Source organism: Bos taurus, chromosome 11 (genome assembly GCF_002263795.3).
Source record: "Bos taurus isolate L1 Dominette 01449 registration number 42190680 breed Hereford chromosome 11, ARS-UCD2.0, whole genome shotgun sequence".
Taxonomy (NCBI): Eukaryota; Metazoa; Chordata; class Mammalia; order Artiodactyla; family Bovidae; genus Bos; species Bos taurus.
In genome coordinates this window covers 55688352-55700601 of record NC_037338.1, presented here as the reverse complement: position 1 = coordinate 55700601, position 12250 = coordinate 55688352, and the positions used below count along the sequence as shown (strand labels likewise).

Below are 12250 nucleotides of genomic sequence, written 5' to 3'. Positions count from 1 at the left end.
CATTTTCTTCACTTGCTCACAGGGAAACAGAAAATTTAATCAAGAAGGCAGCTTATCTTTAGGAGGCAGAGAGATAAAGTATGATGATGCTGAGATATCAGTGTCAAACCAGATTATATGATTCAACAAGTAGTTAAATATAGAATTCTATATTTGTTCATTCATTGACTTGGCCAACTCCCAATTCCAAGCTATTAAGGTTGGTGCAAAAGTAATTGCGGTTTTGCATTGTTGAACTTTGCCATTTGATATTGAAATATATTCTTACATAAATATGGTTATGTTGAAATGGAGCAGAAGGCTGTGGTCCTTACCACCACACCATGTTGTCTGCATGCCTTCTGCCTGTGGAAACTTAGTCAAAGAATAAGTTTAATCAGAGAAATGAGAAATGTTGAAAGAAAGGACAACAGTCAAAGGAGACTAAATAATAATAATTTAGTCATTAAGCATTGTCAAGGACCTTCTCAAGGTTCTTTCTCCAGGGCTATAGATAATATTCTGAGCCATATCCTGTGAGCTGTCTTATAGATACCAAACCCCAGGTGGAGAAGTTAACTACAGACAGACTCTACCCAGAACTTCAGTTCAGTTCAGTTAAGTTGCTTAGTTGTGTCTGACTCTTTTCAACCCCACGGACTGCAGCACACCAGGCCTCCCTGTCCATCACCAGCTCCCGGAGTTTATCCAAACTCATGTCCATTGAGTCGGTGATGCCATCCAACCATCTCATCCTCTGTCATCCTTCTCCTCCTGCCCTCAATCTTTCCCAGCATCAGGGTCTTTTCAGATGATCAGCTCTTCTTATATCAGATGGCCAAAGTATTGGAGTTTCAGCTTCAACATCAGTCCTTCCAATGAACACTCCGGACTAATCTCCTTTAGGATGGGCTGGTTGGATCTCCTTGCAGTCCAATGGACTCTCAAGAGTCTTCTCCAACACCACAGTTCAAAAGCATCAATTCTTTGGCACTCAGCTTTCTTTACAGTCCAACTCTCACATCCATACATAACTACTGGAAAAACCATAGCCTTGACTAGTCGGACCTTTGTTGGCAAAGTAATGTCTCTGCTTTTTAATATGCTGTCTAGGTTGCTCATAACTTTCCTTCCAAGGAGTAAGTGTCTTTTAATTTCATGGCTGCAGTCACCATCTGCAGTGATTTTGGAGTCCCCAAAAATAAAGTCAGCCACGGTTTCCCCATCTATTTGCCGTAAGTGATGGGACTGGATGCCATGATCTTAGTTTTCTGAATGTTGAGCTTTAAGCCAACTTTTTCACTCTCTTATTTCACTTTCATCAAGAGGCTTTTTAGTTCTTCCTCACTTTCTCCCATAAGGCTGGTGTTATCTGCATATCTGAGGTTATTGATATTTCTCCTGGCAATCTTGATTCCAGCTTGTGCTTCATCCAGCCCGGTGTTTCTCATGATGTACTCTGCATATAAGTTGGCTTGGGCTGCCACAGTTCTGAGAATGACTGTAAAGAAATGGGAACAACTGCCCCCTGGAACTGAAGATAAGCTGTAGCTAAAACAACCAAAATGATGCTAGTCAGACCACTGATGACCAAATTGAATATGAGTGTTAGAGATGAATGTGCTGTTTCTGCATGTAACCCCTCCCTTGTCTCTGTCTATAAAAAGCTCTCACCCCCTGCTTTGGACAGATGTCAGCCTTTGGACTGATGTCTGCCACCCTCCCCCTACCCTGCAGTTGCTGGCATCTGAAATAAAGCAAAGTTTCCTTTCTACCTACCTGGCCTGCTTATTGGCTTTTGAGCAGCAAGCAGCCAGACTCCATGCACATATTCTTTTGGTAACAGTGTTACACATCGTTTTAATACATATTTCTTGCTTTACATTTTTTGTTAATGAATTGTTGCTTGCTGCTTATTTTATGTGTATTTTAGACTGTGGAAATTATGTTAGAAAGCAAATTCTAGTAATTTTCTTGTTCAAGTTTAAAATGGATCATAAAGCAGTGGAAACAGCTTGCAACATCAACTACACTTCGGCCCAGAAACTGCTAATGAACATACAGGGCACTGGTGCTTCAAGAAATTTTATGAAGGAGATGGGAGCCTTGAAGATGAGGAGGAGGATGGCCAGCCGTCGAAAGCGGACAGCAACCAATTAAGGGCCGTCACTGGAGCTCTTACAGCTACACTAGGAGTTGCCCAAGAACTGTGTCAACCATTCTATGATCATGTGGCATTTGAAGCCAATTGGAAAGGTGAAAAAGCTTGATAAGTGGGTGCCTCATGATCTGACTAAAAATTTAAAAAAAAATGTCATTTTGAAGTACCATCTTCTCGTTCTGGGAGATAACAATGAACCATTTCTTTATTGGATTGTGATACATGACAAAAAATGGGTTTTCTACAACCAGTGACAACCAGCTCAGTGGTTGGATGAAGAAGAAGCTCGAAAGCACTTCCCAAAGCCAAACTTGCACCAAAAAAAGGGTCATGGTCAATGTTTGGTGGTCTGCTGCCCCTCTGATCCAGTACAGATTTCTGAATCCCAGAGAAACCGTTACATCTAAGAAGTATGCTCAGCAAATCGACGAGATACACTGAAAACTGCAGTGCCTACAGCCAGCATTGGTCAACAGGAAGGGCCCAGTTCTCGAAGACAACTCCAGACTGCATGTCACACAACTGATGCTTCAAAAGTTGAAGGAATTGGGCTACAAAGTTTTGCCTCATCTGCTATATTCACCTGACGTCTTGCCAGCCAACTACCACTTTTTCAAGAATCTTGACAACTTTTGCAGCGAAAATGCTTCCACAACTAGCAGGACTCAGACAATGCTTTCCAAGAGTTTGTCAAATCATGAAGCATGGATTTTTATGCTACAGGAATAAACAAGCTTTTTTTTTTCATTGACAAAAAAGTGTTGATTGTAATGGTTCCTATTTTGATTAATAAATATGTACTTGAGCATAGTTATAATGATTTAAAATTCAGAGTCCAAAACTGCAGTTGTTTTTCCTCCAACCTAAGAGTTTAAAATATTGCTATAAATCCAGATCCTAACAAGAGAACTTCGTATGACATACCATGAGTCCACTACGTACACACAAGTTCAGTTCTAAGAGTGTGTTTGTAAGTCCAATTTGTTTATGAGTCCAACAAAATTAGCATAGGTACTCAACGAACATGGTCAGCTCTATAGTACTGTACTGTAATAGGTTTATGATACTTTTCACACAAATAATACATATAAAACAATTAAACAAACAAAAAAAATTTTTCATCTTATGATACAATGCCTTGAAAACTACAGTAGTCCAGTACAACAGCTGGTGTACAGGGGCTAGCATTGAGTGAACAGACAAGAAGAGCTACTGACTGGGGGAGGAAGGGGAGGTGGGAGATGGTAGAGCTGAAGGATCATTAGCAACAGGAGATGGAGGGCAAGCTGCAATTTCACTCAATTTAGGGAATGCATGTTGGCATCTTTGAAAGTTCACAACTTGAAAGTTTGTACATACGGCCTTATTGTTTTAAATTGTTTTATTGGGTGTCACTTAAAATCCAATCAACTGAGAATCAAGATTAGGACCCTGGAATGAAGTCAGTCTGTCCAAACAGAGATGTTGATTGTAACAACATGGACAGTGAGTGTGCACAGAAGAAACATATCACACAGTCCAGGAGGAGGGTCAGACTCCTGTGTCCAATGCTGTGCCCATCCCTGTATGTCCCTAGCCCCAGATGGTGCTTAAAAAATATTGAGTTAGCTTATGAATTCTCAGTCTACTTTTATGATGTCAAAGTAAATGAGTGAAATTTCAATCAGGAAAGTTGGAGACTAGATTTAAAGAGTCTGTCTCAAACAAATTGCCACAATTGTGGAGTAAATAATAGTGGCAAGTAGGTTTGCTCTGGAAATGGGGGTAAGGGCTGTATTGAGCAGACTCTGTGAGAAGATCAAAGATTTCAAGAGTTGTGAAAAACAGGCTTGAAAATAATATCTAACCAGTAAAGATAGAGGACACTGTGATATCCTGTCTAGAATTTTCACTTTTCCCAGCTGTTCCCATGCACAGGCTCCCAGTATTAAGGACAGACAGAGCTGCCAGAGCTGAGAGTTCTTGCACTGGTGTTCTTCAGCCCAGACTGGCTTTTGTGAGAACAGCTGTCAGTAGTGCCCAAGGTCAGGAGGGTATTCATTACAAGGAAGGATGTGGCAGCTGCTCTGAGGGCCCTCTTTATCAGCTTGTTGGAAGTGATTTCCCACTTCAGCTTGGCACACAGAGCCACAGCAAACTCCCCTTATAACACCTCCCCCATGAGACCACCGTGTCCTTCTACTATTCCCAGATTTCATGTCACCTGCAGCTAGTCCAAAAGCAAGATGGAGTCTTTCCTTTTTACAGTCGTTCAGAAACAGTGTTTACCCTTAGGTAGATTATACAGCAAGTCAGTATCTGTGTGTGTGTGTGCGTGTGTGCATGCAGACTCAGTCGCTTCAGTCCTGTCTGGCTCTTTGTGACCCCATGAACTATATAGCCTGTCAGGCTTCACTGTCCATGGGGTTATCCAGGTAAGAATACTGGAGTGGGTTGCATGCCCTCCTCCAGGGGATCTTCCCTACCCAGGGATCGAACCTGCATCTCTTGCACTGCAAGCGATTCTTACCCACTGCGCTACCTGGGAAGCCCATGTCTGTGAAAGGAGCTCCTAATTCTTGACAGGCATTCCGCTATGTATTTGCTGTTTTACATTTCATTTTTCACCCACCTACTGTGCCTGGTTTGTTTGGGAAAAGAGTAGAAAAGTCATCTTTGGCTGCCATGTCCATTTCTATAACATTTTTTGGTCTATTCGAGTTCTGTTACTTCTTTCTAAAATCTATATTAGCATTTTTCCTATTTATCAATTTCAAGTAGGTTTTTAAATTCATTAGTGTAGAAGGTTTCATTTTTTTAATTTTCAATATTTTATATCTTTTTATTCAAATTGTCTCTTATAGGTGACATTGCAGGATCTTTTTAAAGGCCCCATCTGATAATTTCTGTTTTCTAATTAAAGCATTTAGCCCATTTATATTTATTTTATATTAGAACTTAGTTGGCCACCTTATTTTATATTTTCCATTTTTATTTCTTCTTTTTTTCATTTTGTATCTAATATTATTCTTAGAACAACCTTTTGTAGTATCTGGACTCTATTGCCTTTGTATTATTAATGAAGACATTGGAGTTGGAATTTAGAAAAGTTAAGTGACATGCCCTGGATCACAGAGCTAACAAATAACAGAGCTGGGGCTCAAACACAGGCCAGTCTGAGTCCATAGCCCTCCCTACACGTGCTGACCTATAGGTGTCCCTGTGGGGCAGGTAGGTAGACAAAGTGTCCTGGGTTCCTTTTCTCCATAAGGATTACCTTTTAAGATGTTAGCTTCACTTTTGTGTGTGTATGCTCAGTTTCTCAGTTGTGACCAACTCTTTGCAACCCCATGGACTATAGCCCACCAGGCTCCTCTATCCATGGAATTTTCCAGGCAAGAATACTGGAGTAGGTTGCCATTCCCCACTCCAGGGTATCCTCCCAATCCAGGGATTGAACCCGAGTTTCTGGTGTCTCCTGCATTGGCAGGAGGATTTGTTGCTTGGCATGTAGGAGTCAGTTTCCTTTCTCCAGACACCTGAAAATAACAAAAGAACATTGGCTCTGTTCAAAAGCAAAAACTTGATCTTCATATTGACTTTGACTTTTCAGAAGTGCCTGGACACTGCCCGTCTCTCCCCCTGCCCTGTTTTTTGTTTTTTTTCTTCTTCTTCCTCATCTGGGTCCCTTCCACTTTGTATTTATTCTCTCTTTCTCTCTCTCCTGCTCTCTCTGTGTATCATTTATCTCTTTAATAGCAGTGTACTGGGCCGGTGATAGTATCCTAAATCCTAGATGTTAATTCCATTCTCTCCATTTCTGTGGGGTAGTGGATAGGTTCGGACGTGTGTTTCGATATGAGAGCTTCTCAGTAGATACCTGTCACTCTGGAACTCTGAGTATGACGAAGTCTACCTTTATGCAGACAGACACTCTCACTGGTGTTGCTCTTCCAAGGAACTTCACTGAATTAGAAACAGAAATTCAGACGAGCATCTGGATTCTTCAGAGAAAAACAATAAGAAAATAAGTGATGTGTAACAAAGCAAAATAAATACTCCAAATTGGCCTGATTAAAAACCAAGAAGAAGCCTGTTTTATATAAATATATATAAAAAATAAGACAAATCCAAGGTTTAGTTCCTTCTGAGATAATTATTTTGGTCTTCCCTGGGGCCAGGTTTTATGTCCTAAGAAAAGATTTACAACTCAAATAAGCAGTAGGAACAAATTAACTGCCAAGAGCTTCCTCTCAGTGATGCTGTTGATAGCCACGGTAAAATGATTATAAATCTATTAGTAAGGGAGACATCACTGATGTGTTGTTTTAAAAGTTTGATATATGAGGTTCTCATTAATCCATGAAAATGTTTAAATGAGCCATTTCATACTATAAAATGCCCTTTGACTCGAGTGCCTAAAAGACATCCTAACACACAACAGTTCTGTTTTCAATTATACTTCTCTTTTCCTTGAGTATAATTAAAGCCTGCATAGGAATTGGAAAAGACTAAAATTGGTGAATGAAATCATTTTGTGTTTTTACAAATAGAAAGGAAAAAAAAAAAGATGAAGAATCTCCATAGCTGATGAGAATGGAAACAATTTTATCTGGAGTCTAGATTGAGCTCCTTTCACCATTTTTAAAAATAACCTCCATTCTGGCTGCGACTCTTTCCTTAATGAAATGTTAGTCTGTTGGGTAAACTGAATGGTATTGTAATATCTATGGAGGAAAGGATGTGATGATATCCATTATCACTTGTTTATATACACCGTTTTCTTCCTCCACCCAGTGAAACTTGGTGAGGAAGTTGGATTAGCAACCTTTGTGATTGTGTCCAATTTAAACAAATTGTGTATCTCTATCACTTGGTACTGTGTTAATCTATGACTTTTTCTAGCCACTTTAGTGGTCATTTGGATCCCCACATTCTCAACTATGAACTGTCTGTAGGTTGTCTTTTGATTCGGTCTAAACTACAAGAGGCAATTGGAATTCTGCAAGTAGGCCATACATTCTCTGTATTTTTATTACTCTTTCAGAGCTTTGTTGTTGTTCAGTCACTAAGTTGCGTCCGACTCTTTGTAACTTCATGGACTGCAGCATGCCAGGCTGCTCTGTCCTCCACTATCGCTCAGAGTTTGCTCAAATTCATGTCCATTGTGTCAGTGATGCTATGGAATCATTTTGTCCTCTGCCATCTCCTTCTCCTTTTGCCTTCAATGTTTCCCTGCATCAGGGTCTTTCCCAATGAGTTAGGCTGTTAGCATCAGGTGGCCAAAATATTAGATCTTTAGCGTCAGTCATGAATATTCAGGGTTGATTTCCTTTAGGATTGATCAGTGTGATCTCCTTGCTGTCCAAGGAACTCTAAAGAGTCTTCTCCAAACCACAATTTGAAAGCATCAATTCTTTGGCGCTCAGCCTTCTTTATGGTCCAACTTTCAGAGCTACCATCTCTCTCTCTCTCTTTTCCTGCTGCCTTTCTCAAAAGCCTGTACTAGTTGAGACCTCCCCACCAAACTCCCTTCAAAACTAAGAACTTGTGATTTTGCAAATATGGTTTCCATCTTGTGCCTTGTTCATTCAAGATTATGTTCTTGGTTATTTCCAGTGGCTGTTACTCTGTTCACCCTAGTTGATGCCTCCTAAAATGGCAACAAAACTTCAAATTCACTTACTTCTTGAGGCTAAGTGTTTTCTCCTTCATGGAATGGCAACACATAATCACAGCTTAAAATTACAATCCCTAGGACTTCCTTAGTGATCCGATGCTTAAGAATCTTCCAGCCAATATAGGGAACATGGGTTCAATCCCTGGTCTGAGAACTAAGATTCCACATTCCTTGAAGCAGCTAAGCCCATCTGCCACAAGTACTGAGCCCACATTTTAGAGCCCAAGAGCTGCAACTAAAGAGTAGACCCTGCTCAGCATAACAAGAGAAATCTTGCCAGCAGCGTTGAGGAGCCTGTGTGCCACAACCAAGACTCAGCATGCTGCTGCTGCTAAGTCGCTGCAGTCGTGTCTGACTCTGTGTGACCCCATAAATGGCAGCCCACCAGGCTCCCCCGCCCCTGGGATTCTCCAGGCAAGAATACTGGAGTGGGTTGCCATTTCCTGCTCCAATGCATGAAAGTGAAAAGTGAAAGTGAAAAATGAAAGTGAAGTCGCTTAGTCGTGTCCGACTCTTTTCGACCCCATGGACTGTAGCCTACCAGGCCCCTCCGTCCATGGGATTTTTCAGGCAAGAGTACTGGAGTGGGTTGCCATTTCCTTCTCCCAGCATAGCTATAAGTAAATAAATAAATGAAATAAAAATAAAATTACAATCCCTTTGCTGCAGATTTGGAGGTGATGCCAAGATGCAGATTTAAGCCATCTAAAGCTTTTTTGCAGCCCAGGAGTTCCTCCAGTTTTTGTTTACAAAACATTTCCTCCTGTGACGATTTCTGGTGTTTGTTTTTAAATCCATATGTCTTCTTAAGTTTATTTTTCTTTATCTTTCTACTTGAAAGTAAAAGTCTGTATTTCTTATGGAAATCACAGCTCAAAATACAAACAATGTAGTGTTTTATATGATTTAGAAATTTAGCAATTATTATCTTTTATATAACAATTCCCAGGTGGTGTTAGTGGTAAAGAACCCTTCTGTCAATGCAGGAGACATAAGACACAGGTTCCATTCCAGGGTCAGAAGATCCCCTGGAGAAGGACACGGTGACCAACTCCAATATTGTTGCCTAGAGATTCCCATGGACAGAGGAGCCTGCCTCTCTACAGTCCATAGGGTCGCAAAGAGTAGGACATGACTGAAGTGACAGCATGCATGCATCTTTTGTATAAAAAATAGTATGTAATTTTCTGATTATAAATGCTTGTTGGGGTACTTTTTTCCTATTATTTTATTTAAATATTAATGCATATTTTTTCTAACAAATAGTGTTTCTAACATGTTTAGCAATGTTGAAATTTGTTGTTGTTTATTTACTAAGTCATGTCCGAATCTTTTGCAACCCTTGGACTGTAGCCCACCAGGCTCCTCTCTCCATGGGATTTCCCAGGCAAGAATACTGGAGTGGGTGGCTACTTCCTTCTCTAGGGGGATCTTCCCCACCCAGGAATCAAACCAGCATCTTCTGTGTTGCAGGCAGATTCTGTATCACTAAGCCACCAGTGAAGTCCAGTATTGAAATACTATCCAGTTATAAATATATTGGATTTTTTTGTTTGTCTGTTTCAGGTGGAGGAGGCCTTAGAAGCTGTCAAAAATGCTACAAATGAGCAAGACCTTGCAAATCGCTTTAAAGAATTTGGAAAAGAGATGGTGAAACTTAACTACGTAGCTGCGAGAAGACAACAGGTAGGAAAAATTTTGGAAACCTAGGGGAGAAGACCTTGATGCTGAGAAAGACTGAGGGCAGGAGAAGAAGGGGGAGACAGAGGATGAGATGGTTGGATGGCATCACTGACTCGGTGGACATGAGTTTGTGCAAACTCCCAGAGATAGTGAAAGATGGGGATGCCTGGCGTGCTGCAGTTCATGGGGCTGCAAAAAGTCGGACACAACTGAGCGACTGAACAACAACAACAAGGGGAGAAAGCGAGTGAGTTTGCATAATCTTGCAGTTTTGTAGACCTGGACAATTCATCATCGACTGCATCAACCACTTGTCAGATCATCAAATACCCTAGGACCTATGATCACAAAGGCAGTTTCCTACTTGGGTCACATCTGGTCCCACTGTACACTGCTGGTGCTCCCAGTCCCCCTGGGGACTTACAGTTGATCACAGGCCACCTGCCTTACTGGTGGGGACCACCCTGCCAACCCCACCAGACTCTAACCTTTCTCTCTTTTTTTTAACCTTTATTTATTTTTTAATGTAAGAAATTGCATTAAAAATTGTAATTTGACACTCCCCCATTTTGCAAGATATCTAGAATAATATGTTGTGTGAATTTTTGCTGTACAGCAAAGTTATTGAGTTATACATATAGATACAGTTTTCAAAAATATTCTTTTCCATTATGCTTTAACTCTGGATATTGAACATAATTCCCAGTGCTAAACAGCAGGACCCTATTGTTTATCCATTCTGTATGTAAGGGCTGCATCTACTGACCCCAGACTCCTAATCCATCCCTCCCTATACCTCTCCCCCTTCACACCACGGGTCTGTTCTTGATGTCTGACCTGATTAAAATAAAAAATGTCAGACTGGTATGGCACTGTGGCCACTCCCTGGGCTCTTGGGCTTCAGTTTTTACCTCCCCACCCTGTGGACAGCACCATATATATACAACACCTCTCTCCCAAGTGTGCAGCATGCAGAGTAAAATTTTATGAAAGAGATTAAGAAAACATGAGGAAAAATAGAGGAAAGGCAGAGAGAGAGAGAGAGTGAAGGAAGAGAAAGGAAGAGAGAAGGAGAGCACAGGTATTGAGTCATGCCGAGGAAGGTGGGTGGCCTGAGTTTTCTCTGCCTCCCATTGTCCCAAGATCGCACCTCCATTTGGCCAGCTCTGTTTGTTCTATAGGTACCATTAGAATTGTGTGTTCCAAAGAGTGTATCTTTTTCTTTCTTCTTAGCAAATAGCATATTTAAATATGGGAAGATTTGTTAAAATCCTCTTCACCTGCCCTCTTGACTGCTCCCAGGATTTCTGGCAACTTCCAGTGATTTTTTCTAATGTTCTCTATGACCAGCAGGAAAGTTCTAGCCAACATTTTGAGTGTTCATCTGTACCAAACAGAAGTAATACCTGGGTTACAAATCTGACCAAGATCTAGTCCCTTTCCCCAAAGAGCTTCTACTGCTTTGTGATGGGCACACAGGCATGATTTTGTTGTTGTTCGGTTGCTCAGTTGTGTCTGACTCTTTGCGACCCCATGGACTACAGCACGCCAGGCTTCCCTGTCTTCCACTATTTCCCTGAGTTTGTATGATTTTAGTTCATGCGATTACTTTCAGGTATTTTGTTATCAACAGAATCCTTTGTTCAGGTGGAGTCTTGCTTGGTAGCCCATGATGTGTAGTGGGGTTAGGAGTGAAGTCACTCTGAAGCAAAGCTTTAAGGCCCAGAAGCTATTTATTTAGCTTGTTTCAATACCTGACCAAACAAAAAATTACATTGACTTTTAATTTCAGTGAACTTAGCAGGAGGCTGTGGAGAAAGGTGGGCGCCAGAACACTCAGAGTCTTGAGTGTTCTGATTTTATTGTAAGTAAGTAGCAAGTGGTTGAACAGTTCAGAGTTTGGTATCAAAGTCTCAGATGTACATTTTCATATTTTTCTAGATATGTTGCAAAGAAGGGGTAGTGTCAAAGAGGAGAGACTAGTTGGGGATGGGTGGGACTGAAGTCCACTAGATGAGTGACAGTTTTTGAAAAAACTTTGTCAAAAGTCCAGGCTCTTGTTCAACTCATCCGAAAGTTAGCTGGGTTAGGAACACAAAAGTGCAAAGGAAAAATAAACACACATTCTGAGGCTGAGAAGTAAAGAGAACAAAGTAGCAGTTTATTCAGGGCAGAAGCAAAAGTTAAGGAGAGGAGTGTGGGAGTCCTTTGGACCCAGTGATGCCCCACAGGGTTGTTGATTTGCCATTTATCTTGTAGCCCTTTGAATGGGTAGGGGTCTTTTTGATTAGGGATTGAACATTCACTGAGGGAAGAGCTGATGTATGTCCTGGATTGCACCAGCATGCATCAGCTCCTGGTCCTGGCATTTTTCTCCTGAAGCCACGCTACAGGTATTCTAAGAGCTGTTTTTTCCCTTTAAATTCTCCCGCGTCAGGCACCACACGTGGAAGGTCCTGCATTTATATTGTACCTGCTCCATGGTTTTCATGCTCAGAGTTTCTTGCTCAGATGCTGCAGAGTTTCTGTTTTAGTTGCCATTCCTTCATGCATTGTGGTCTCATTAAGAGAAAAAAAAAAGTGTATTACTCAGCCATCAAAAAGAATACTTTGGAATCAGTTCTAATGAGGTGGATGAAACTGGAGCCGATTATACAGAATGAAGTAAGCCAGAAAGAAAAACACCAATACAGTATACTAACGCATATATATGGAATCTAGAAAGATGGTAATGATAACTCTGTATGCGAGACAGTGAAAGAAACACA

The 12250-nt window shown here is 41.0% G+C and overlaps 1 protein-coding gene across 4 annotated transcripts in view; it reads left to right on the top strand.

Annotated features, from left to right (window-relative positions):
- Positions 1 to 12250, top strand: part of CTNNA2 (catenin alpha 2) — a 1361081-nt gene that overhangs the window by 459574 nt on the left and 889257 nt on the right. For all 4 annotated transcript variants that reach the window (NM_001372104.1, XM_010810060.3, XM_010810059.3 and 1 more), the window contains exon 5: positions 9366 to 9485. In NM_001372104.1, coding sequence (NP_001359033.1) covers positions 9366 to 9485 — 120 coding nt within the window. The remainder of the gene's footprint in view (positions 1 to 9365; positions 9486 to 12250) is intronic.